We start from the raw sequence: 27,077 nt of genomic DNA, 5'->3' as shown, positions 1-27,077 counted from the left end.
CCTCCACGGAGACAGTGCTCCGCTCACTGACTCACTGACTGACGGTAGAGACGCCAGCACAACCAGCAACACCAGCTAAACACCCGCTGCTCAGCATGGAGAGAAAAGTGGCGAGAGAATTTCGGCATAAGGTGAGCTTTTAAACCGTTACTGTTTAACTTTAAATATGTGTTGACTGTTTTTATTAGCATTAGTTATTAGTGGTCTAACTTAGTTATTTAGCAGTCGCTGCCCACTGTGCCCAATGGCGGAGAAGCACACATAGGCTACTTCATTTTTACGCTATAAAATATTTGTAAAGTATGTCAAATTAATATTCGCCTAGCTTCGGACAAGGAAAGTAGTATTATATCCATAGGATCCGTCGTTATTTGATCGGTAAAATTGTCCAAACCCAAGACCTAAAAGATGTCCACACCTAGCATCACGACAGTTTTTCTGCTCTGTGATGTTTTAGACGTTTTTATTTTTTACAGTGAACATGTAAAACATGTTACTTGTTTAATCATTTCGACGTAATGGCTTATTTCGTCCAATTTTATTGCTTTACGTAAGCCAAAGGTGCAGATAAAGGCGTAATGTACAGGTAGAAAGGTAGGCTGCACAGTGACGTCAACCGATGTACGCGTTCTGATTGGCTGAGCAGGTGATAGATGTTATGTATAATACAACAGGTGTTATTTACCTTTTGCCTCCTAAATGTAAAGTTAATACTTTTAAATATTTTAATTTGCTATGATTGACCTATTCTGATAGGCTACCTATTAACATGCTCATGCTTATTTTTTTAGACACCACACAAAGGCTTCCCCTGTGAAGTGTGTGTAAGTGTAGAAGTGTAGCATCTGTTGTGTGGTGGACGAGGCACACGATGGACAGTTTTTCACAGCATTAGCTGAAGTGTCAGAAATGTGTGATCAGGCGTAAATGATTGCTGCATTAATCATTCGCCTCTCTTATTGCCTGTAGACGGGTGGGAACGCTGCACAAAAGCTTTGCATTTTATTTTGGTTTCTCCTCTATGACAATCTGTTATATTGCTCCCTTCAAATTACATCTGCTTTTTATGATGTTAAAGTCCAAAGGTGGACTGTCATCTGGGCTGGTCACAATGTTTATGACTCCTTCAATAACCGATGAACACAACGTCACTGTTTTATCACATGTGGCCTGCTATTGGTATTGATTTTGGAACAATGTGGATATGCTTTTTTATTTCTCAACAATGTTCATGTAGTTTACCTACTTATTCATTTATTATGAGTAATAATATGCTATATCTTTTAATAATTAAAACAACCATATACTAATATATTTATTAATGCTAAATTAAAATAAAAACATCACAACTGTTTATCTGCACTCATGTTTAACTTTTTAACTTATTTGAATATGTAAATTGTATTGTTCTTGCTATTTATCCATTCATCCAGCCATTTATTTTTCATTCATTCATTCATTCATTCATTCATTCAACCATTTTATTTATTTATTTATTTAGTTAGTTATTTCACTCACTCATTTTATTGTTTTATTTATTTATTTATTTATTTATGTTTGTTCATTTAATCACTCCATTTATTTATTTATTTATTTATTTATTTATTTTATTCATTCATTCATTCATTCATATAAACAGCCTGTTTGTTTGTTCATTTTTTTCACTCATTTTATTAGTTCATTAAGTCATTCCTCATTAATTCATTTTTTACATAACCCGCTTATTTGTTTATTTATTTGTTTGTTCATTTTTTCACTCCTTTAGTCATTCATTCATTCATTCATTCTTTAACATAACCCGCTTATTTGTTTATTTGTTTATTTTTGTTCATTTTTTCACTCCTTTTATTCGTTCATTTAGTCATTCTTTCATATGATCATTCCTTCATTCATTCATTCATTTATATAACCCACTCATTTGTTTATTTATTTGTTTGTTCATTTCTTCACTCCTTTAGTCATTATTTCATTCATTCATTCATTCTTTTACATAACCCGCTTATTTGTTTATTTATTTGTTTGTTTGTTAATGTTTTCACTCCTTTTATTCATTCATTTAGTCATTCTTTCATATGATAATTCATTAATTCATTCATCCATTCACTCTTTTACATAACCCGCTTATTTATTTATTTGTTTGTTCATTTTTTCACTCCTTTTATTCATTCATTTAGTCATTCATTTAGTCATTCATTTAGTCATTCATTCATTCATTCATTCATTCATTCATTCATTTATCCGTCCATTCATTCATTCATTTATATTACCCACTTATTTGTTTATTTATTTGTTTGTTTGTTCATTTTTTCATTCATTCATTCATTCACTTATTGTATGTTTTTATTTCTGTATTTGTTTGATTGTTTGTTCATTTGTTCACTCTTTTTATTTATTTAGTTCATTCATTCATTCTTTCAAATAACCTTCATTCTCTTCATTCATTCTCTTCCAAAAAACGAAGAAGTTTGGCTTTTCCATTTAACATGCTGGTCTCACATTAGATGAACTTCATTAGCATTCCTATGATAACAATAACGCGGCAGCACACTAATGTAAGGTGACACTGCTAGCATGATAAACCTCTTTATCCGAGGCCAGGAACATTAACAGGTCCAGTGGAGCAGATCTGAACTAATGACACTCACAGTACAGAAAAAACCATTCAAGCATAAACAACATGAGACCCAACCAATCTGAGAGAGGCCTAACTTACAGACGCACAATAGTTCGTCCACCTCCTCTTTCTCTTTCTCTCCCACGACCTCTCTTCCTCGCTGACCTTCCGTCTCAGTCTCTCACTCAGTGAGAGAGAGATGTGTTACATCATTGACTGGCCAAAACGCTTCCTCAAAACTTTTCTCCAGCAGATTAGCCACCACCAGGTAAAAGATGTGCATGCGACTGATCTTCTGATTACTAATGATGGTCTGATCAGAGGTTTGTGTGTTTGTGTTGTGCAGGTGGAGTTGCTAGTTGATAATGAAGCAGAGAAGGACTATCTTTATGATGTTCTCCGCATGTATCATCAGTAAGTATTTTTTTACCCATTTTTTGGATGCGTAATATTAAAGGACCCTGGGTGCTGACATAAGGGTTGCAGGTTCAATCCTAGTTATTGCTGTTGCTCAGATTTAAGGTTTTGAACAATCCATCTAGCAACCACAGCATTGACAACATAGTGAATTTTGCACAGAAAACATGAACATTTGTTTTTCTTTTACTGCAGTTTATAGATATTACATAATTCCTCATTACATAATATCTCTGCTGCAGCATGGGGTGTCTGGAAAGTTTTCGTTACTGATAAATAATGTAATTTTCCATCAGCAGTGCTGGCAATCTGCACATTCAAAAGGACAAACGTATTCGGTGTCTGTTTATCTGTGTGCAATAATAGGAAATGCTGAATACATTCCCTTAGGTCTTTATTTGTGATATAGTGTGTAAATCAACACGTCTTTGCTCCGCTGGACAGAAATAAAAGGCTTAATCCGATGGAAAAGTAACTTGGATCAGATCATTTCCACTGTTCTCCCTGCTTTCAAGGGCAGCCATTCTCTGACGCCCCTTTGTCTCTGATATCTGAGTCAGGAGTGAAATATCAATGATTCATAGAGCAGCTGCCTCTAAATTCATAAGCTGATTTTATGTGGGTATAAAGTGTCATTTTCTTCAACAAGCAACAAATCAGAATGTTTTTAATGTAGGTTTCTATGCCAGGATATAAAAGGAAAACATAACATTTGACAAAGATTTTTTCAACATTTAAATGAATAATGTTTCAGAGGCAGAATAATAAATGCTATCATGATGTATAAATAGTTTCAATTTTATATGTTAAACTACATTTATATATTTTCTTTAAAGGTCCCATGACATGCTACTTTTTGTAGGCTTTAATATAGTCCTTAGTGGTCCTTAGTACTGTATCTGAAATCTCTTTCCAAAAATTCAGCCTCGGTGCAGAATTATAGCCACTACAAGCAAGTCCCAGAATGAGCTTCCTTCAGACGGGCCGTTTCGGTGTCTGTAGCTTTAAATACTAATGAGGAGGAGAAAGGCAGCGCCAGAGCCATAGAGAGAGAGAGTTGCGACACTCTTTGATGTCGCCGCTATGGCTGTCACGTGGTTCATGTAAGCCCCAATAGTTCCAAAACGTACGCTGGCTGTCATGTTCTTCTATGGGACAGACAGCAGCGATTGCATTATTGAACGGTAAATATAAAATAAAACACACACCCAAGTACTTTTTCAGCTGTTATTGCATTATTGCATTTTGTTAATGTCAGTTTTGCATTTGGAGACAAGTTTTAAGCTATATTTTTGGAGGGAAAAGCTTAGTGTTCATGTTCGCATGGGTAGTAGCACTGGCTTTAGCGGCTCTAACTTAACTTTTCCATATCATTCATCTGATGATGGACGTCTCATGATATTTATTTTAGCACAACTGGGCTGTATTAGGCTATTGATTCCCGTGATTTTGCTTATAAATTTTGATTCAGCCATTAGCCTACCTTCGTGATCACGCAAAGAGGTCTGCCGTGGCGGTCCGTTCAGAATTCGCTTAGAAGCTAGCTCACTTCTTCTGATGAAAGTGGCCACCCCCAGGACCACAACGTGAAACATGATCATGTTAAGACTAAGAATATTATTTTAAGATTAAGGCCATACACATTATCAAAACTATAACAGATTAAAAACTAATTTAAGCATGGCTGATACAAATGAAGGTTTTCAAATAAAATATTTTTTATTAAACAATGACAGACAACAAAAATGTGTGCTTGTGTGTGTGAACAAGAAAAACAAAAACCAGGGGCAGGTGATCCATGAAACAGACAGGACTGGTGATGGCCATAACAATCCTAAAGGTCCAGCATTGTTCTCACAAGCCGCTTCACTCAAGACAATAATAACATAATGAAAAGTTAGTATATCCCAAAAAATTAAATTAAATAAAAGTTGCTATAAAGGTGGTAGCGATTCATTACCGAACTCTTAGCTGACGAAGTCGCGCTAGCTAACTAGCTAGCAGGCAGTGCTTGAAAATTGGTTGAAACAACCAACATAAAATATAAATAATTACGCTGTGCATGTACAAATGAAGACCAGTATAAGCATCGCAAAGGGCCTCTGATACAATATAGACAGTTGACAATTCAAAAGAGGTCGATATTTCGGCAACTTAACTCTGGAACAACTCGACGCGCAGCAATGTAAGTGAATGGTGTCCAACGCCCACATGACAGTGTTTGGAACTATTCCGATCTTCATATCCCGGAAGTAGGCGGTTAAAAGCGCCGCCATTATTTACAACGGAGGTCTATGGGAGTGTCGCAACTCTCTCTCTCTATGGCTCTGGGCAGCGCAAGGTGGAGGGTGGGTGTGGCCTTGACCATCTTGCGGCAACGGTACCATGCATGTTTGTTTATGTTGGATATATTGCAATGGCACGAAGACACGCAGTCGTTCAAGCATTTCAGTTTGACCCAGAATCTGATCCAGATGGAGAAGCAACGGATGAAGAAGTTGCAACTCAGCGGCTCCAGCAGGACGTTTCCGAATGGTTAGTTTAAAATATTATGTCTGGATACGGTACTTTATTCGTATGGTTTACAGTTATCATCATGTAGCTAACGCGAACCTACTGTTGCCTTTTCATGAGAGATCTGTAACGTCTGTCATTTATCTTATTACAATTACATCAAGCTCTGCGATCTTGAAATGCGGATATCGCGCGCGCCATATAACCAACAGGGAAACGGTTATCCAAATAACAAAGAAATGTACAACACTCGCGTTACAGTATATGTAACTTGATGCTGTCTATCTTTACATTAGCGCAAGTAACTGCATAGCTGCATAGCTAATGTGACAGGGAGACACAGCCTACGTGTAAGAAGCTAGGTAACCATAAACAGTAAAGCAACACACTTATATATAATTTGTTGACTTACTTGTCCGACGTTCAGCAAGCCCAGCTCTGTATTGACCATTCGATGTTCATTTGTACATCCAATTATTGAGCAATTATTCGCTCAAAAGCCATGATATCTCTCGTGGACAAACTAAAATCGCGCGCGCGCGTTCTACTTCCTAGATCATTTTCTCATGGGCGAGAAATATTCTCTGGGCGGGCAAAGCAGAGAAAGGGGAGGTAACATTTCTCCTTATGACGTCATAAGGAGGAGATTCAAGATCAGCCCGGTTGAGCCTCCATTTTCTCAAAGGCAGAGAAAAATAGCAAAAGCTTGATTTACACCGATTAAAATTTTTAGAAACTTGGGGACCATATACAGGCTAGGGGAACTCATATTAATGTTAAAAAACCTCAGAAAGTGGAAATTTCATGTCATGGGACCTTTAATGATAGAGATATGGGAATGAGGCTGTATTTTGCAATACAGTAATGGGAACTGGTGGAAAAAGAGTTTAATTGAAATGATTTAATAAAATAAAAATAAAAATGACAACATGTATGACAACAGTCATTATTTTTGCAATTTCCGATTAACTTTAAACTTAACCTTATGAACAAGTGCTTTACGCTTTATGTTTGACCTCTCATTTGACTTGACACAAAAGATTGAATAATGATTTAAGATCAAGTATCAAGAGCACAAACTGTTTGTGCTTTTCTGAATTAGCTTTCCTGTTTGCATGTTCTCAATCAGGTCCTGTTTAAATGTCTCTGCTCTGCCCTTTAGATCCATGGACCTGCCTGTCCTGGTCGGTGACCTGAAACTGGTGATAAATGAGCCCAAACGCCTTCCTCTGTTCGACGCCATCAGACCCCTGATTCCTCTGAAGCACCAGGTGCAGTACGACCAGCTCACGCCCAAGAGATCCAGGTGAATATAGAGGATGATGACGTGTTAAAAAAGGGCTGATAGGGTGTGATGCTTCTGTGCAGTATGGCCATCTTTCTCTGCATGAATAACAGAGAAGGCAATAAAGACCGAGAGAATGAGTGCAGTGGAAATCAGAGGAGGAGGTAGAATGACAGCCGCTGCTCTCGTCTCCAAAGAGAATCATTGTTTTCCCTCATGCTCGGTCAGACGTGGTTATGAGCACAGAGAGAAGAAGCTTATTCAACCGTGTCTGATGCACAGCGCTAATGAACTGGATTCTGTTTCCTCTTGCTGTGCCTTTCTAAGAGAAAAAATTATAAAAGTATTATATTATATACTTAAAAACATGTACGCACACGCACACACACACACACACACACTGTATGTTGCGGGGCCTAAAATTAACACTCGCCAAGCAATGCAAGTAAAAATCGGCGTTGGCCGGTAACATTTTTATGAAAATAAATAAATAATAAATTACATTTTCTTAAGTCACTGGCCTTTGGCAGGTGTGGCAAAAAGTGTATGTGTGTATATTTAAATATATATATATATATACACAAATACAAACTTTATTATTTTTATTAAGTAAATGAATAATAAAATATAATTATTAATATTAATAAAGGTGTATACTCTCATATATTATTATTATTACTTAATATAAAATATTTTAAACATTACATTGGTCATTTTGCTCATATATTATAAGTCATTTTTGTATTGGTACTGGTTTTAATTTGGGGGGATTTTTATATCGTTTTTTTTAGGGATTATTGATTTATTTCCAAAACCGCTAAATAGTTTGAAAAAAATATTTGAAAATTGTATTTGAAAATTTGCAGGCAATGCTTTAAGTCATAAAAATTTGACTTGTCAAATTTTTCCTTTATAATTAAAATATTATTGTAATTTGTGGGACATAATACATTTCACAAAATCTCACTTTTACTGATTTTAGATGCCACTCTTTTGTCCACTTCTGTTATGAGCAGGAAGTTGAAGGAAGTGCGTCTGGACCGCACACACCCTGAGGGTCTGGGTTTGAGTGTTCGAGGGGGGCTGGAGTTCGGCTCTGGGCTCTTCATATCACAGATAGTCAAAGATGGACAAGCCGGAAATGTCGGCCTGCAGGTACGAAAATCCAGACAATATTCAAGGATGCCTGGCTATGCGGCTGCTTTTATAACATTTATACAGCATACTTTTATATATATGAGCATGTTGAACATATTTGGACCCTAAGCAGACACTCTTTTGCCTTATATTAAATATCTGACAACAAAAATGTTTAAACTTTCAAATAGATGTGTGTATTTTACATGGCAAACCGTCATGATCAGTGCACCTTCTCTCCACTAGAGGGAGCAATAAGCCTTCTTAAAGTCTTCCTGTCTTCTGTTCCCAAACACAGTTACTGTCCTCTACTATAATCTCCATGATCAATGTTTGTCCTGGAGATAAATGCCATTCAAATGCAGACCATGTGTTAACTTTGTTATGACAGAGACTTGAAATATGAAACTATTCTGTCTAATTAAAAGTATTGTATTATCATTTTTAAAGTAATATTAATGTGGTTTGCTGTGTCTTCTTCAGGTTGGCGATGAGATTGTGCGCATCAATGGCTACTCCATCTCCTCCTGCATTCACGAGGAGGTTATTAACCTTATCAAGACCAAGAAGACGGTCTCTCTGAAAGTCCGCCGTAAGATTTTTCATTTCTATATACACATTTATGGCATCTTGATTTAGCTGTCAGTTACAGTGATTCACTCACAGTTGAATGGTGATTGATGTAACAGTCGAGCAATTCATTAGGAAACAGTGTCTTCCTTCAGAAGAGTTCATTATTGGGATTGCCACTAGCTAAATATCTTATTTATTGACTATTTATTGACGTGTTTTTTGATTATTCCCATTGTGACACTCTATTTACAGATGTGGGAATGATTCCTCTCAAGAGGTAATTTGGTGTGATCAATCACTCTAATTAGAGGAACTTTTGCTAACACTTTCATTCGTCTTTTTTTAATTATTTTTTCATAATAATATTGTCATGGTATTATTGTCCTAATCAGCTCCACTGATGAGCCTCTGAAGTGGCAGTTTGTGGATCAGTTTGTGTCTGAGTCAGGGGTAAGATTTTCCTTCTCCATATTTTAACACTATAAAGCTGTATCATATCTGATACGCAAATTTCCAAAACCTCTAAATCAAAAGTTTCCTGAAAACCTGTTATACATAATCTTACACATGCCTTCTGTCATCTGATAGTTTAGTTTTTTAGCAAGTAAATGGCCTTTTAGTATAATTCAAAAAATTATTCCCCTTCAGTTCATGGTAAACGTGTCTTTTTGTGGTTACATTTTGCATTTTATAAAGTAAACATGAACAACGTTTAAATTGTCTGTAGTTTTTCAAGATGAACACTTACTGGACTGAGGCAACATAGGTTTATCTGAATAGCCATACATCATTTTTAGAAAAATCATGTAAATTGTGAGTTATCAAATATGATGCCTTTGAGGAACGTTTATTTGTTCGTCTCTCAATCATCATTGTGTTGCATTTCATTATATGTTTTGCCCCCACAGTAAAAACTACACAGCTATAAACATAAAACTTAATATAATCTTGCTTAGACATTATTGGGAGATACAGAGTGACAACAGCTGTCTATAAATTGGCCATATAAGTATCAGGAAGAGAACAAAATCTGAGCATATTTTTGCTCAGATTAGTTTTTTCGTCCTCAAGCATAAGCTTTATATTCTCCTATATCATACTATATGTTTTTGGTCTAAGAAAATGTATTATACTGTTTCTTTTATAATAAAAAAAAAAAAAAAAAAAAAAAAATGTATATATATATATTTATATATATATATATATATTTATTTATTTATTTTTATTTTTATTTTTATTATTATTATTTTTTTATAGACCAGGCTTTTCTGGTTAAACCAGTTGAAGCTAATTTAATTTAGCCACATTTTCTGACTCTTCCCTCCCAGGAGAAGAAGACCAGTATTGCTGGCTTGACTTCAATTGGAGGGAAAGAGATCAAGGAAAAAAAAGTATTCCTTAGTTTGGTGGGCACCAAAGGCATGGGAATCAGGTACGGAAGAAACTGGAAGAAACTGATTCTACCACCCATATACACTAAAGTGCACAGTTGAATTACACTGAAAAAGTTTTTTTTTTTTTTAAGGTTTATTGATGCATATTGCCATAATGAACTTATTATAAATTTAATGCAACACCTTGTGACAAAGAAATACTCTCTGTTGTAGCATATCGAGTGGACCAACACAGAAACCAGGCATCTATGTGAGCAATGTGAAGCCGGGTTCACTCTCTGCTGAAGTGGGCTTACAGGTCATTTAATTTAATTCCTAGATTAAACTGAATTAATAGAACATTGCTGTTTGGTTCAACTGCAGTAACACATGAGTGTGTGTTTGTGTGTCTTGTAGATTGGCGACCAGATTGTGGAGGTCAATGGGGTGGAATTCACCAACCTGAGTCATCAAGAGGTAAGTAGGAGCTTGCTGAAAAAGTCAGCCAATTAATTAAGAACCTCTCTGTGTATTTAAACTGCTAATGTGTGTGTTTTCAGGCAGTGCGAGTGTTAAAGAGCAGCAGGAGTCTAACTATTACTGTCCTCACTGGAGCTGTAAGTTCACTGAAAGCCCACTAATATATTTCTGCCATCAGAACATCTCGAACCGAACTCTCTCAAAAAAGAAAGCCATTTGCCTAGTATAAAGCTGTTGCAATTGACAGCGGTGGACAAGGTTATACATTGTGGAGATGTTGTTTGTATTATGCTGTTAACCTCTATGTTATTTATTGGTGCATTTGTCTTTTTTATTTAACTGGTATTTTCATTGGTAAATGTATGTGAATTATGCGACCTGTACAGTATATAATGGATTGTATTTGTGTGTATATTTGTGCAAAAGTGCTGATTTGTCAACTGTATGTTTCAGGGAAGGGAGCTGTTTATGACGGATGAGGAGCGGCTGGCGGCTGAAGCTCGACGTGAGCTAGATAGACAGGAGCTAATGCATCAGAAGAGGGTGGCATTAGAGACCAACAAAATCGTCAAAGAACAGCAGGAGAAAGAGCGCCAGTCAGTGAAAAAACACACAACTGAACACTACACTACACTACCTATTCACACTGTATTCTTTTACATGCAAACGCCTGTAAAAGAACATTTGGTTGGCTCCTTCAAGATATAACTCAAGATAACATAATTTTGTGATATAAGTTTACTTATATAGGCCACATACAGCATGTCAAATACCCAGATTCTACCAGCATAAGTGTCAAATAGCTACAGCAGAATTAAGAATTGGTCAAAAAAGATCACAGACTATCATGTGTAAACCTTGATATTACCTCACATTCTCTTGTAAAACAATTAGGATTCTAGACATTACAATGTACAAGAACATCGAAGAACCTACAAAACATTCGTGCAACAACAGACAAAACACAAATTTAACTTCTTTAACTTCAGTTAAATTCTACTTTTTAATACATTTATGCAGTTATTCTTTAACTGTATCTTTATTATAAACATTGTAGGTACTGTTCTCTTGTGGTTAAAACAAAAATGAGTTTTCACTTGTACTTAAATACTTCTTTTTGCCATTATAATCATGCTTTATCTGTTTGTTTTTGTCTCTTCATGTTGTCAGTAATGAATCTGATGAATCATTACCAATGCTGAAACATTTTCTTCACTTTAAAGACATATAATTAAAATCCCTGCATGAAATCTTCATGAGTTGTTATCAATTGTATTGTTCTATTGCAGGAGAAAGATGGAGATATCACAGAAGACTGCAGAGGAAGAACAACGCCATCGCAAAGAGATGGAGAGGTAACACTTGTATAATGTTGCCAAGCAAAAATATCTTCAAAGAAAACAGACCTCAGATGTCAGAGTAGAGCAAATCGATGTGGATGAAAGCAATGTTGTGAGATGAAAGTACATTGTCCTGTTCCGTATGTCCTAAGTCACTTCTAATTTTCACAACCAATGTTTTTTTGTCCAGTAAAATGGGTTCAAATTATATATATGAGGAATACGACAAATAAATAAATGTGACACACAAAATGTAATGTTTACTGCAAAAGGGGCCAACTTCTTGACATTTGTGTTGATGTTCAAAACAAATTTATATCAACTCAGAAATTATTTAGCAGGCTTGTCTGAATAGGTGTCCATTTAATGTATGTGTTGTGTGTGTCAGAATTGAAGCATCGGAAAGTAAGCATCACAAAGAGTGGGAAGAAGATTGGGGCTCCAAGGAAAAATCCAAATCTCATTCCCCCTCCCCTTCTCCCTCGCCCCAACCACCCACCCGCCTCACACCTTCACCCAAACCCAAAACTTCCAGTAAGTTGACAGCACTTCTCCAGTGCATGAACTTTGAATGCCCTCTGTAAAACTAAACTATTCTCTTAATAGTAAACAAGTATGTTACCATGTCTAAAATGGTACACGTAATGCACCATTACTCCTTTCTCCTCTGCATGAACGGATGTGCATTTATGTTGGATGCATCATCTCTCTTTGTGTGCTCTTTGTCTTTCTGTCTATTTGCCTTTCTGTTGTGCCGTGTCTGTCACTTCCTGGTTCCATCAGCTGCTGAGTCCTATGAAGAAGAGAGCGGAGAAGTAAGTGAAGTATTCAAATGGCATTATAGACAGCATTCTTTGACAAACTTCCCCTTTTTTAAGACTCTCAACTGCATGTAGACTATACTCGTCTTGTTTGGTTGGATCTTTTGGTAGCTTTTGGATGAATGAATCTGCAGAGTTTTTCATGAAACTAATATATCATTCTTGCTATCTTAGCGTTCGGTTGGTTTTACCGTTACGAAGGAAAGTTGCCTACACTCAAAAAGGTACATTGTGTGCTGCAAGATTGTTGTGCTGTTTTGGTGTCCTAGAACTATTGAATATGTTGTTCATCTTGGAGATATGTCTGAAGTTATGGTTTGCATGATAGTTTGGTTGACATTGGTGAAAAGTCCACCAGGTTTTCTCAAATCACTTTGGATATTTAGAAAGGAAAAGAGACCAAAAAGAAGAAGAAGATGTCCAAGACTGACACTCTTCCAGCCGAGAAAAAGAACAAGAAAGAGATGGAGTTTGAGCTGAAACTTGCCAAGGAGAAGGAAGAAGTACTTGAGCGAGAGAAGCAGATGAAAATCAGCAGACTTCTGCAAGAGGTATCAGACTGGTTCTAGTGAGGTTACAGTAGGGTTTGCTGACTTAAATTGTACTCCCAGTTTAATGTGTGTAAATGATTCTGTCTCCTTGGCCTTTGGCCCTCTGACTCTCATTGATTGGTCAAATGTACCCATTTGAACAAAGACTAAATTAAATTTAGCAGGTAACTGCACTATTGTACCCTTACCAATGGCAGTCCACCACATTCTCATTAGTATATCAAAGTTTCCATCTTTGGGTGTGGCTTTACTAATTCAACTAGGTGTCAGAAACTGAGAGGGAAGATCTGGAAGAGTCGGAAAAGGTGCAACATTGGGTGGAAAGGCTTTGTCAAACCAGACTAGAGCAAATCTCCTCAGTTGAAAATGAGTCCCCAGAGGTAAAGTCTATCACATTTCACTCAAGTATCCTAATGTTTGTTGGTCTTCTAGTCCATAGTTTGTTAGTTCAGAGTTCTAAGCAATTAAAGTGTACCTCTAGATGTCTCCAACCCGTTCTCCTGCATCAACTGGTCCCACCAGACGGAGGTTCCCTGGAGGCTTGACATTGGCCACTACTGACCTTGATGACATAAACTTAGATGATGTGGACCAAAGTCTAAGGCAGCCTTTGAAAAGACTAGCCCCAACTCCACCAACATCCAACCAAGCTCCACCTCCCTTACCACGCCCTCCACCCTCACCCCGACTTTACCAGACATCCAACTATCGCCCTCCGTCTCCAAGAACACAGCACCAAATGCAACCAAGTTCCCGACCATCCCCTCAACGCCCACCTTCCCCACCAGCCACTTGGGTACCCTCTTCCTCAATAGGTCAAAGCCGGCAACACCCTTCTTCCCCACTATTCTCTTCCAGGGGTCTGTCCTCATCTCAGCCGCCTCCCCCTCCCCCACCACCTCCTCCTCCACCACCACCGCCTCCTCCTCCGCCACCCCCTCCACCCGTCCACATGGAGGACAAGTACCATGCAGGGTCATCCAACTATCCTCGCTCCCCAAGCTTATCCGAACAAGGGAGTAGGTTTGGGGACAATGGTTACCGGCAGAGAGGGGGCTTCTACTCCACCATCCCCAGTGATCTCTCCCGCCCACCCAGCCCGAAGTTTGACCGCAACTTGACGGTTAGCATAGTTAACATTTTTAGCGGTGTGAGAGTTGATTATGTATGTCATATACATAGTGGGAGTTTTTTGTCGCATCGCAATTCATTCCAATTTGATTCCAAATTGTATCCATGATACATAGTATTGATATCTTCACTGAAGTGGCGCCAATGTTGCATCTGCAACACTGAGCAAAAACCCATAGAGAAGTAAATACAAAGAGAACCCATAGAGAAGCAGTGGTAATTCTGTTTACTTTTCCTATTGTTTTGGAAATTAAGATGCTTGTTTTTTTGTGTGTGTGTGTGGAACTAGCAGCAAGCTGAACATGCATATAGGTGCCGTTGTACTGTCACCCCCAAAAAATATAGTTTTTTGTTTTTACCCACCAATTATGTCATACATACATGCATGCCTTGAGTTTGTTGGTTTGCAGATGTGAATACCCACTTTTAATTTCTTATTGAAGATGTTTGTTAGGATGCATATCATAATTTGGGGTGAAACGCATGTTGTTTGGTTTGACGACTTTGCAGTACCTGTGATTTCTATTTTTGTTGGACTGTTGAAAACCTTGTCCTTGTGGTCCAGGTGATGAGAAACACATCTCATGCTAGCAGAATATCCACCTCTAATAATCCACTGGTGAGTCCTTAGTTTGTAAATGATACATGCTGCTCTGGACCTTCCGCTCCATTTTTAGCACAAATCAGACTTGCCACCCTTGTCTAACAAATGTAATGAAAGCTTAATTCAAGCCGGCATCTCTTTTTCAGCGTAAATAGTTTTCCAACAGTTCTTTGTGCTTAGATGTTTCAATAGATTACTCTGTTTTCCTGCTTTTAATATAACAACACCATTTCGAAACGAATATAGTTGCCACAAATCCTATTTAAGGGGCATTTTTTGAAACCGTAACTCTTTGCACTGTATTATAAATATGCACACCACTTTTTTATTTGTGAAGTAAGAACATTTAAAAAGCCAATTCACAAAAACATAATTATTACTAAAAAGACAGTCTATATATGTCCTTAATGAAATGTTCCTACAATATTTTGTGTTGTGTGATTAGGATTGCATAACTCTTGAAGGTATATCCCGCCCTGACCTTAAGTTTGTGTCCCTTACTGCTAACATCTGCATAGCAAATAGCCCCCAGCCCTCCAAACCAGCGGAGACAGATGAACCCTGTCATGTCCAAACCTGTCATGCTGCCAAGTCAGACCTCACACAGACCCACACTCCGCTCTGAGACTATGGTAAGACAGGGAGAACCCGTGTGTGTACGTGCGATGATGATGAGGAGGAGAAGGAGGAGGATGATGGTGCTGGTGATGCATAAATAAGCTACTATATCTTTATGGCTTTGACTCATTAGTTTGATTGTTGCGCCAATGGCTCTGATTATAATTTGAGTTTTTCAAACTCAAGGAGGACCAGGTAGATGCAGCTTTTACTGATTGCACTGATTCAGAAGGCAGAAAGAGAAGGACAGAAGGGAAGAGGTTAAAAGAGAGATGCTTCTTCCATTTGCGTGCACAATGAGATAGATTATCAGAATTAAAATGTCTTTGATTGATCAACATGACAAACCTAGACATGCTGTCCCTGTCATCCATCAGACTCCCAGTCCTGTTTTATCAGATCACAAAGGAAGTTAATCACTTTGCCCTGTTCTTGTGCCTCCTTAATTTAAGTGAATGGGTGCTTGCCAATTCTGTGGTTATTTTAGGAGGGTAGCAAGAAGGTCAAGAGAGGACAATACCTTGCTGTCTTGAGGAAGTATTCAGTCTTTCTTTATTATTGTTAAAGGTGTTTGCTATAATGCATAAGCCTGATTGTCTATCTTGTTCCCTCGTATCTAAAGAATCAGGTGTCATTTCTCTCAAATGATCCAGTACCTTGTAGCATCACCATCACTGCTGTTCTGTATATAATGGATTTTCAGTTCAGTCACGCAGTCAGTGTCGTCGTAAATCTCACAGATGCCTGAATTCATAGATACTAGTTAATAGGTCTATTTGCCATGCTGAGGTGAACCTTATATGGCACGTAATGAAATGGTGCAAGCATTTAATGTGTGTTATTTTGAGGTGTTTGTAAGAGTCGGTCACAATTATGTTTGTTTCAGCCCCCAGAGATGCTCAAACGGATGGTCACGTACAACATGTCCTTTAAATCCAACAAAAAACAAGTAACTGTCATCATTATTTTGTGTTACACCCCTCCTCTCTCTCTCTCTCTCTCTCTCTCTCTGGCCCTTGAGTGAAGTCTCGGCTGTCTGAGTGTATACATCTGCATGTGAAGTATATACTACATTTCTAACAATATTTCCCTGAGGATATTGGTACAATGTATCCATTTAAGCTGATTTAAAACTAGTTTTGTTTCCTTGACAATAATTAAAGGGGTCATATCATAAGGGATACAAAAAAAAAAAATGTGTGATTGAACCAAAGTGCTGTTGTTTATTTGTAAATGGGTGTCTACATAGAAGTCTTAAAGGCACAAAAAAACCCCCCCAAAAAAATACATTTAAAAAAGTAACTTTTGGTGGATTAAATTATATGAAGATACATTATATGACCCCTTTAAGGTCTGATTTTTGGTTTGTTTGTGGAAGTGTAGATTTTATTCTGTCTACTGCATTTCTTGAGTTTAAACGTGCATGTTATGAATACTCAAGGACATCAGAAGTATGATTGCAATATTACACTTTTTTCAGTTAAGACATGACATTTTCACCTTTCCATGACACTGAACTGCTGAATTAACTCAAATTTCTCAGAATTCTTCTCCAGTCACACCCATATATTTCCATGCAATCATACCTCCATCTTGTTTGTTGTGAAAGCAGCCTCTGAGTCGATCATTTGCACTGCACAAACTGAAGTTTATATAATATTAGAGTGAATATGCAACGGATGGCATCTCTGTGTGTTTCCATTTTGTTGGTTCAGTTTTAAGTGTGTTGTGGTTGTCAGAGACCCTTTATATTGTAACTATCTTTGCAGATGATTGTCTATTGACACTATCCAACTAGAAAGCTACCAATGGATCCAACAAAACAAATGCATACTTTCTCAGTATTAATATGTGCACCATGCAGTACGGTACTGTAGTATATTATGCAGTGTGTTATACTGTTTCATCTATTATGTTATATCATGTTTGATTTATTGACTTTTTATATTGTTTAGTTTTGTATTTAAAAAGAAAGTTAGTCAAATCGAACCTGTTCATGCATTAACAAATATGAACACAATAAGCAAGGTAAGCAACAGATATTTGTTTAAATGTGCACTCGGCAAAATTTTGTTTGCAATGCCGGCTGATATGATAATTGTCTTGGAATTTATACTGACACCTATAGGTGTGGATGTATCATTGCGCATAAGCAAGTATTTTCGGTTACCAATTTCATCATATAAATACACATTCAGCCATGATTAATTCACTCTGATAGCGAAAATGTCCAGCAAAATGGGGGTTACAAAAATAAAGCAAGTAGCATTAAGCTGGTCATGTGATCTCAAAATAGTGCTGGCCACCATGAAGCAACCATGTAGAATTAAACAGATTTTTAGACTAATGATATGTTTATCTCATATGATTGTACACTATTTTAAATATATTCAAAATATGCTATTAGTTTTTGTGTTTAAATTACTTTAAATGAAGAAATACAGAGTTCACTTTTTAAGATCAGATGCTTTTTATAGATTGATTTAGTGGTCATGCCAAACTACTAAGGCACTGATCTGGAAGACTAAACAGCCTGCCATTGATTGGATTAGCGGTGACAACTATCCAGATATATAGTGTTCATTTGACTCTTCTTGGAAATCAATGAGCACTAATTTGTTTTTGCTTAAATTATGTCCTTAGAACGAACCTCATATTTTTACAGACTATACTATACTGTCAGTTTTTCCTATTTGTTTTTTTGTTTTTTGCAGGGATTTCAGAAATACGTGGATGATTTTGATCCATATTCCATGGTACTGTAACCCTTTACATTAACAGTTCTTTCTGCACCCCTTTGCCATTTTTATATTTTTATAACACAGATATGCCACACTCCCTGAGCGTTTCTCTATGGAATATTACTTTTACCATCTTAGCTCTAACTGTGTATGATTTAACAGTTCACGGCTGAGCAGCTAGCTGGCAGAGATGTGCGACTTTTGAGAATTAAGAAGGTAATTGAAAAAAAAAAGAAATGTGAGCAACATCTGTAAAATGTAAACTAATAATTGGGAAAAAAAAAATGTATTCTATTCACATTCTTCAGGAAGGAAAGCTTGATCTGGCCATAGAGGGAGGAATCGACTCCCCATTGGGAAAGATTGTGGTGTCATCTATCTACGAGGGAGGTGCAGCAGATAAACATGGTAAGTCATACAAACATAACACGTTTCCAAGATATCAGAGATATTTGAGGGTTGGTTCTTTTGACTTCAGGCTTTAACAAACACCTTAGCAACCGGACTCTGAAAACTAATGATGATCATGCAAAAGTCTAGTTTATTTCTCAGTCATTTGTGATATTGATTATATTGACTTAATAAAACATTTAGTTTTGTTTCAAAATTACCTGCTTAGTGTTTTCAATATATTACTGTTAATTCTCTATGGTTTTGTTCATGTTATCTCAGGTGGGGTTGTGTCTGGTGATGAGATCATGGCTGTGAATGGAAAGATCCTCACGGATGTGACTCTAGCTGAAGGACAGACCTCAATGGCTCAGGCCTGGAACAGTGGAGGGGTACGGCCCTCATTACACTAAAACAGCCAGTCACTTTAAATCAGTTGATCTGTCTGAACAGATTGTCCTGGGGTGAAGAAGACAATGCAGCTCATTGGAGCCAAATGGTTTGCATTCACGCATATTTAGGGCATTCACACTTGTAGTTCAGTTGTCTTGTTTTTTTTGTTGTTGGCCTGGATCAAAAAAGGAAATTATTCATTTAGTCCTGGTTTGCTTAGCTTTCACACTGTTATTTTTAAGAGCAAAACCTAAAGATACAAAACACAAAAACGGAACTTACCGAAAATCCAAAACACTGCTGTGTGCTGGGCTAAACGTGCTCGCTGTATGTGCGTACATATGATGGTATTTTTACCAGCTGAAAACTCAAGAATAGCTTATAAATTGTGATGAGTCAAAATAGCAACAGGAATTCCTCCGCAACATCGTGAATATAACAAGAAAAAAATAGTTATGCTTGAGCATTCTGTCCTTTTTGGGGTCGCATCTCGTGACTTCTAGATTTCTTTGGTCTGTGTTGCACTCATATTTCAGTCGAACCTTACCAGAATTTATTTGGAAGTGGACCAAGACCCCCTGAAAAGGTGGGTTTTGGTCCTCTTGTTTGATATGCACCAGGGTTCTGATGTTCATAAAGATTCAAATGAACCGCACTAACAGAGCAATCGCACCAGAGTTCATTTTAATCAAACCAAACCTGCCAAGTGTGAAGTTGAACACACCCTTAAATACAACTTTTGTCAATAACACTTTTAACTTTTAAGAACACCCGTCCTTCATCAGATTCAACACATTTCCCACCCTCTTTGCGTTTGTGAATATTTTGACAAATTTGATATTGCTTTCCACTACAAATTAGAGTCTTGCTCTCATCTTACATCTTACCATATTCAGCATTCAAATCATGTTGAAATAACTGCTATTTACAACATAAAAAACATTAACATAATGTCCTAAATTTAATCAACCAAGCCTTTTCAGCCTTCATCGGTTAAAGGGATAGTTCACTTTGAAATAAAATGTTGGTATGTTTTAGCTTACCTCAAGGGCATCCAAGATGTAGGTGTCTTTGTTTCAATTTTTATGTTTTTAGGTCAAACCGTTCTTGTCTGTCAGTCATATAATGCAGGTCTATGGTCACCACCTCAAAGAGCATGCACAGAGAAATCCAAATGAAACAATTCCCCATCGTAAGTACACATTGATGGCCTAAGACACGAAACGAGCGGTTTGTGTGAGAAAACGAACAGTATTTATATCGTTTTTACCTCTTGTACACTGCGCTTGCGCAGACTAAGCCAGAACACGCGCACACGTCACATACCAGGAAGCGCGCGCGCCCTCAGATCACTTGGACGTGGTTGTGTAGAGGTAAAAACGATGTAAATACTGTTCGTTTTCTCACACAAACCGCTCGTTTCGTGTCTTAGGCCATCAATGTGTAATTACGATGGGGAATTGTTTAATTTGGATTTCTCTGTGCATGCTCTTTGAGGTGGTGACCATAGACCTGCATTATATGACTGACAGACAAGAACGGTTTGACTTAAAAATATAAAAATTGAAACTACTGCGGAAACAAAGACATCTACATCTTGGATGCCCTTGAGGTAAGCTAAAACATACCAAAATTTAATTTCAAAATGAACTATCCCTTTAAATTAACTTATAAAGCATTGTGTCTGTCGGTCTCAAATGTAGTCTTATTCTAGTCCTTGTGCAGTTTCCTTGTTCTTCAAGATTTTACAGATGAATCAACACACTCTTGTAGCAATTCATAACTATTTAACATTTTGGCGTTTTACATTGGTATTGAATTCATATGAATTCGTAAAATCTGATTTACATTTTAATACGATCTAGGTTTGGTTTACGGGTGACCTTCATGCTTAGGTTATTTTTCTAAAAAAATCTTACGTTTTCATATGACTTAAATTGTATGACTTTGTCAAACTGTAATTGTTTAGTAAGATTGGTTTGGATGAATATAGAGGTGAACTGAAATGTAGTGATTTATGTATGTATGTCATCAACAAAACTGGATCTTATCAGCACTACCCTAGAAATGAATAATTTCAGAGTACAATGATGTGAATAGCACAGTGTGGAATCTCTAAGGTTTCATTGCACAATTACAGTAATTATGGTAATTTTGACACCACATAATGCTGCATTAAACCAATTTTGCAGAATTACATAGATGCTATTTTAAAAGGTTTATTTTTTTTTTTATTTACTTATTTTTCCTGGTAGACATAAATCACAAGAAAATGCACATGGTCTGTTGCTGTAATGATTTTTTTCAGCAAACATCAAGCAGAAGTGAAGCAGAATGTATCAATAAAATTCTGCCAATGTGCCTGTCAAACATCAAGACAGTAGGGATTTAAGTAGGCTAATGTTATTCACAGTTAACTCATTTCCTTAATGCAAATGAAACGTGTAGGAGGAAAAATCTATTTTATTGTGTATAAAATGTATTTTATTGTGTGCTAGAATTGATCTGACTTCCATCCTTTTGTTCATGTGCATGTTCTTGGCAATTTTCTGTGTATTTGTGTGCAGGACTGGATTGACCTGGTCATTGCGGTGTCTCCACCGAAGGAATATGAAGATGAAGTGTACGTATAGTTGCATTCTTCCTCATTATACAATGACAGCTCCAGTGCTCTCTAAATTCAATTCACTCAATTATAGTATTATGCTTTATGTGGTCTATTTCAATTATGTCCAATGAAAAAAGCAATCAGTTGGGTAAATGGCTCTCAGTGGTGAAGCTGTCCTCTGCTGTATGTCTTCAGCCCTAAAGCAGCATCAGTCAGACCTACTGCAAAGAAAAAGGTTTTCCAAGGCAGTGCCCCTGTGTACAGACAGGGCTACGTCCTTCAGATGAGGACCCCCCACCCCCCAACCTGATCGGCCCATAGCCCAGTGGTAATAGGGGCCCATATCCCCCCCCCATACTATTCTGCAGTGTGCATCATGTACATGTGACAATCTCTTTTCTTTGTCAATCTGGAAACTCAACCAGATGTTTTCATTTGGGGATTTGTTGTGATAATTATTCAATAATGCAATATCAATTGTTGTGAACTGTTATTCACAAGGCTGTGCAGTCGTTCTGATTGATGTTGTTCAAAGGGACTGTTACATGTCATGACTCATGCATTGATTATTGCAACTTTGATCTGTCCTTTTGCTACTGCATGTTACTATAAATGTCTACAGCACTACTGCATGTGGAATTATGAAAATATACTGCCATTGGTTCACTAGGAGCAAACTAGGGAGTTAGAAATGTATAGATGGGTATAATATTTGTACTTGACGGCTGTAAACCATTCAAAGATAGAAATGACGTAGAAGTATGAGTGGCGAGCAAACCAAGTCTTTATTTTTTATCACAAATAAAGAAACAAAAGAAAGAAAATCACTTGAGTCGGGAACACTGCCTCACACATCAAAACAAACACTCCAAAATATCCCCTGCCCCCCACTTTTAGTGAGGAAGTTGGCTACAGCCATCTGTGCCCCCGGCCTGTGGACCACACGTTGGTATCCTTCATGCTGTAGAACCACTGTAGAGGCGCGACCTGGGAACGGGGACAGGATGAGAGAGAGAAGGAAGAGAGGGAGAGTGGTTTGAGAGAGAGAGAGAGAGGTTAATTAGGGACTTCCTGACCCCGGGGCATGCAACCAGATGATCTTCAGCCAGCTGGATGGCCTGGTTCAGCGACGCCGGGCAGCCGAACAACATCAAAAATACTTTAAAATAGTCCGTGTAAGTGTAAAAATAAGTCTCTCTCTCCCCATCCCAGGTGCACGCTTAGATCCGTCTCTCCGCCAAACACTAGAATTAAAGACCGATGTTAGTCATCATTCAGTTAACTTTCTTATTACCGCTCTACTCGGCATTCCTTCCCTTCGCTTTACCACGCCCCCCTCGCCACAAATGCATTTATATTTGCACTACCAGTAATGGCCCGCTGGTTGCAGCAGATAGTAATTGTGCCTTTTGATTTTTTTTTTTCTACCATGTCTTTTTGCACATTCTGTGAATCAATGCAGTGACATTCTTTGTCATTTGATATGTCACTTTCATATATAGCTTATATAGTCTTTGTTGTAAAATTCCTTTTCCTTGCTAAGAGTGCAACCTTTTTTCTTCACCCCTCGTGTGGATGTGAGATATAAAACGTTAGGTTAGGTAGGTAACCCTGGTTCCCTCAAAAGGGGAACGAGACACTGTGTCATGGAGTTGCACTATGGTAATATAATACCCACTATGACATACTCCCCAAATGCCTGCTCACTGTGTTGTGAAATCACCAGCGAGCTAAGCTGTCACTAAAGATTGCCATACAGCACACCTAGTAACCAAGAACTATCAGCCTAAAGCAATGTCCGCAGCTCAATACCACCCATATTACCTGATCTATATGACCCAGGGGTAGAACTGACTAGGAGGATTGCAGGCTCATTTCATCTGCCACCAATAAGGCAGGGCAGACTAGAGGACTGCCACCCGGACCCTTTGCCATTAGTTCCAGAGGGAGCAAGTATTATGTATTCCGGACCAAGAGAGGCCTCAGGAGAGAACACCGTTCTCTGAACTGCCTGCTCTACCAAAATCGGCTCTACTAGGGAACTAGTCGACACAAAACCGTCTGACAATTTGTTGTATTATTTTAATTTAATACTGTGAAGCTGCTTTGATACAATCTGTATTGTGAAAAGCGCAATACAAATAAACTTGACTTGACTTGACTTGACAATTACCTCCACTGTGATTCAGAGGGGCTTACTGAGAGAGTGGAGCGCCACAGCACTCTCATACCACTCCCTACCAAGTAGCACTTATCTACTGATGGAAGATAAAGGACTTTTATGCAAAACCATAGACCTTTATCTATGAATAAAGTATAATAATGGGAACATTGATCTTGGAGTGAGTTTCCTAATTTTACTGTACTAACCGAACGCGGCGCGCTGTTTGATTGCTGAATGGAGAATGACTGAGCTGCTATCGAATGGCTTCAGAAGTCTTGGAATTTAGTGCACGAAAACTTGATGGTGCTTTACAATGTTTTTATGTCTTATAGTGGGGCTTAACAATAACAAAGGAAAGTTTGTACAATATCAGACGTCACTGAGAAGCTGCAGCCGTGGCTGGGAGGATTTTTGGAGAATGAATCTCCCGAGGACTCTCACTGATTTCGGCCATGTATAAAAAAAAAACTTTTAAAAAAAACTTGCATGCTGCGTCAGACTGAGGCATGGACCGGATTTACAGTGAGTTTTCAAAATTGCTAAAATTGATAATCAAACACGGTTTTAATGATTAAATTTTAAACTATAATACTAACCATTAGGACATTTTATCGTGGTTTATCGTGAAACTGGTAATTGTTCCATCCCTAGTTCAAAGTACCCACCGGGTAAAGAAAAGATTTTTCTTTTTCTTTGATCGCTGAAAGGTTGAGCCACAGATGTCTCTCTATAGCAACCACAGCAGCCATTGAACAGCCGATAGCACGGGCCGTCTGCTTAGTGATGTGCAGAGACAAATCTGTGGCCCTGCGAGTTCTTTCACTGCTTCAGGGAGAAGGCTCTTGCCAATGTTGAGTTCTTTGAGCAGGTCAGCCTGATAGGCCTTGGTAACGGCACCGTGGTGTGCAGGGATCGACCAGCCTGATCTGCTTCCTCATAATCCACAAAGAAGATGTGATCCTGCAGGGTCTCGTGGGCAAGGGTGGCCTCTTTATTGATGAAGCCGAAGCGGTAGAGGGGTAGATCGTGAGCGTCTCTTCTACCCTTGGCAATGACTCCAACGTGTCTGGGTTATAAACACACAAGAAACATGGGGCTTTCCATGACCTAGAGAGAGAATAAAATTGCAATTGCAGAGCGAGCTTCCATATCCAGAACGGGACCCTCGGAGTCCATCGATAGAGTGAGAGAAAGGGTGGTGCCTCACTCAGGCTCATCTAAGAGCTTCATCTGAGAACCCCATGAGTGAAGTTGACTCGATGCTCGATGCCAGCCACGGGACCCCACCCATGGGGTGTATAAAAAAAATTCCCCTGATCATCAGAGGGCGAGGCAGGAGCTGAGCTTTCTAAAATTAAAATGCTTGCAGTGCACATAATCAGCTCCTCCGAGAGTTTATCGAGCTCTGCTCCCAAACAAAGAATACACAGCTTGTGTCTGTTGTCCCCAAGAATGTAACGGGGGCACAGTGAAACACATCTCCTGTTCTAAAGACAGACAAACAGTTTTGCACACACAGGGACTGACAAGCAGCTTCTGAAGACAAGTAGCTGGTGACGCTCTTGCGCTGGTGTTATTTATAGAATTGATTACGCACTGAGTTGCCTCACCTGACTTTGTTCTAGGCCAATGTTTTGGCCTGTACTACACGTGACTCGGACACCTGCACGCTCTAAAGGCGTTCCCATTGCGTCAACACCATGACACGGTGCCGATGTTCCCCTCGGAAGGAAACCCTCTTTTAAATATCTATCAGACTAATCTTATTTTTATATTTTCTGTCACTCTTTTTACAGGACTTTCTTTTAAGACGGACCACTGGAGGAATCGATCGAGAGCCATTCCTTAGTAATTTTGCAGCAAGAACATAATTTAGTATATATGTTGTAAGTGAAGCAAATGCAATTATTCACATGATTTATAAATCAAATATCTGTTTTATAAATGCATAATTTACTGTTTGGGCATTATTTTGTTGTTGTTTGACAAAACAATAAATATGCATAAACAAAAAGCTGTTTTTGTGTATTGTTTGTATAACTTCTGATCATTCGCAAATTAAGTGCACATTATGCTATTTTAAAGTCTCTTAATTTTGTTTTGGAGGTCTCCTACAACAGGTTTACATGCATCAAAGGTCAAAAGTTTCATTTTCTAATAATATACGTTGCACATCACCACATCTTTCAATGATTTTCAAATGACTCGTCTGATGAATCAGTCTCTCTAAATTCCTCCTTTCCACAAGCTACTCTGCTCTGATTGGCCAGATGGCCCAGTCTGTTGTGATTGGTCTACCGTGTACAGTGTGTGTCGGAAACAAAAACCTCCATAACCATAACTGAACAACAGCTCCATCTGGAGTAGTACCCCAGAGTGCAGTCTGGATGATGGGGCGGGGCAACACATTGGGGCGTGGCAACACACTGGGGCGGGGCAACACATGTTGCTCTGTCCACCCCAATTTAATTGGTTTATTTTACAGCAATCTTATTGGCCTAGACGATTCAAGCCTGAGCATGCGCATTCCTTTATGTACTATTTTGTGAATGATTTTGCCGTATTAAAGAACTATTAAATGCTAACTCTAATCGTATCTTGTTATAGGTTTACCATGGTAATTTTAGTTAAGATCTATTGGCTAATGTTGTATTGTACTTAAAGACACAGAATAGATTAAGTTATTGTTTAAAAACGAACGCTTGGTGACAGCACCTCAGTGTACTTCAGGCTAATAGAGCTGTTTTACATTAGCGCGTCATTCACTTGGCTTCTTCATACTTCCATCAGGATCGGTGGATCAGCTAAAACTCGGAATTGTACGCAAATTATGATAATTCACTGTATTAAAGGAAGACATCGGACAAACCTGAACGCCAGCAGCTGATTTTTAATTTATAAAAGGAAAATAAAATGTTTAATGGCATATTTAACTCATTTTCCTTGTTGTTTACCTGTTAATAAAATATGAGGGCCAGTGCCTATATTGGTTCTGTATATAGGCCTATGTTATAGTCTTTAAAGGTTCCTGTTTTGTAATAGGCTGTCAGCAGGTTAACATGTAGGCCTGCTACATGTATCTGTGACTGTGACATCTGGGGCCTGTACCATGAAGGTAGCTGAACAAACTCGGGGTTACAGGATTAGTTTTGAGTTGACAAAACCAAACCGATGCAATCAGGCTTTATTGGTACCATGATGCAGCTCATCAACTTTCTCTGTCAACTCAGGCTTTTACCCTTAAGCTATGATTACTCCACACGCGCGCGTGCACATAAAAGAGTGACGTCGACGCTGAACAACCAATCGCGGGTAGAGCGAGA

At 38.1% G+C, this 27,077-nt stretch overlaps 2 protein-coding genes across 2 annotated transcripts; both read left to right on the top strand.

Annotated features, from left to right (window-relative positions):
- On the top strand, nt 1-25,812 carry LOC309490740 (harmonin-like). The gene is made up of 21 exons (XM_082159980.1): nt 1-131; nt 2,961-3,028; nt 6,708-6,851; nt 7,847-7,985; nt 8,451-8,559; nt 8,793-8,817; nt 8,933-8,990; nt 9,869-9,972; nt 10,148-10,232; nt 10,331-10,390; nt 10,474-10,530; nt 10,847-10,989; nt 11,683-11,748; nt 12,122-12,267; nt 12,517-12,548; nt 18,173-18,214; nt 18,362-18,415; nt 18,508-18,607; nt 18,872-18,981; nt 21,550-21,605; nt 25,551-25,812. Exons 1-21 carry the CDS (start codon nt 96-98, stop codon nt 25,561-25,563), a joined length of 1,647 nt encoding a protein of 548 aa, XP_082016106.1. The 5' UTR covers nt 1-95; the 3' UTR covers nt 25,564-25,812.
- Nucleotides 12,561-16,347, top strand: LOC309490741 (uncharacterized protein). The gene is made up of 6 exons (XM_082159981.1): nt 12,561-12,778; nt 12,941-13,105; nt 13,369-13,485; nt 13,587-14,228; nt 14,802-14,855; nt 15,359-16,347. Exons 2-6 carry the CDS (start codon nt 12,971-12,973, stop codon nt 15,557-15,559), a joined length of 1,149 nt encoding a protein of 382 aa, XP_082016107.1. The 5' UTR covers nt 12,561-12,778; nt 12,941-12,970; the 3' UTR covers nt 15,560-16,347.
- Nucleotides 25,813-27,077: the final 1,265 nt, after the last annotated feature.

This window comes from Leuciscus leuciscus (genome assembly GCF_965113295.1).
Source record: "Leuciscus leuciscus genome assembly, chromosome: 25".
NCBI classification, from domain to species: Eukaryota; Metazoa; Chordata; class Actinopteri; order Cypriniformes; family Leuciscidae; genus Leuciscus; species Leuciscus leuciscus.
Note: the sequence above shows the minus strand (reverse complement) of the source record. Positions and strands in the feature narration are given on the sequence as shown.

What these genes read in the sequence shown, in the direction of transcription:
- LOC309490740 (XM_082159980.1), top strand. Translation starts at nt 96, where the DNA reads ATGGAGAGAAAAGTGGCGAGAGAATTTCGGCATAAG. An exon ending in GGTCTCTCTGAAAGTCCGCC is followed by an intron (nt 8,560 to 8,792) that starts GTAAGATTTTTC and finishes CTCTATTTACAG; the next exon opens with ATGTGGGAATGATTCCTCTC. An exon ending in TTACTGTCCTCACTGGAGCT is followed by an intron (nt 10,531 to 10,846) that starts GTAAGTTCACTG and finishes TGTATGTTTCAG; the next exon opens with GGAAGGGAGCTGTTTATGAC.
- LOC309490741 (XM_082159981.1), top strand. Translation starts at nt 12,971, where the DNA reads ATGTCCAAGACTGACACTCTTCCAGCCGAGAAAAAGAACAAGAAAGAG. An exon ending in TCAGCAGACTTCTGCAAGAG is followed by an intron (nt 13,106 to 13,368) that starts GTATCAGACTGG and finishes TAATTCAACTAG; the next exon opens with GTGTCAGAAACTGAGAGGGA. An exon ending in TTGAAAATGAGTCCCCAGAG is followed by an intron (nt 13,486 to 13,586) that starts GTAAAGTCTATC and finishes GTGTACCTCTAG; the next exon opens with ATGTCTCCAACCCGTTCTCC.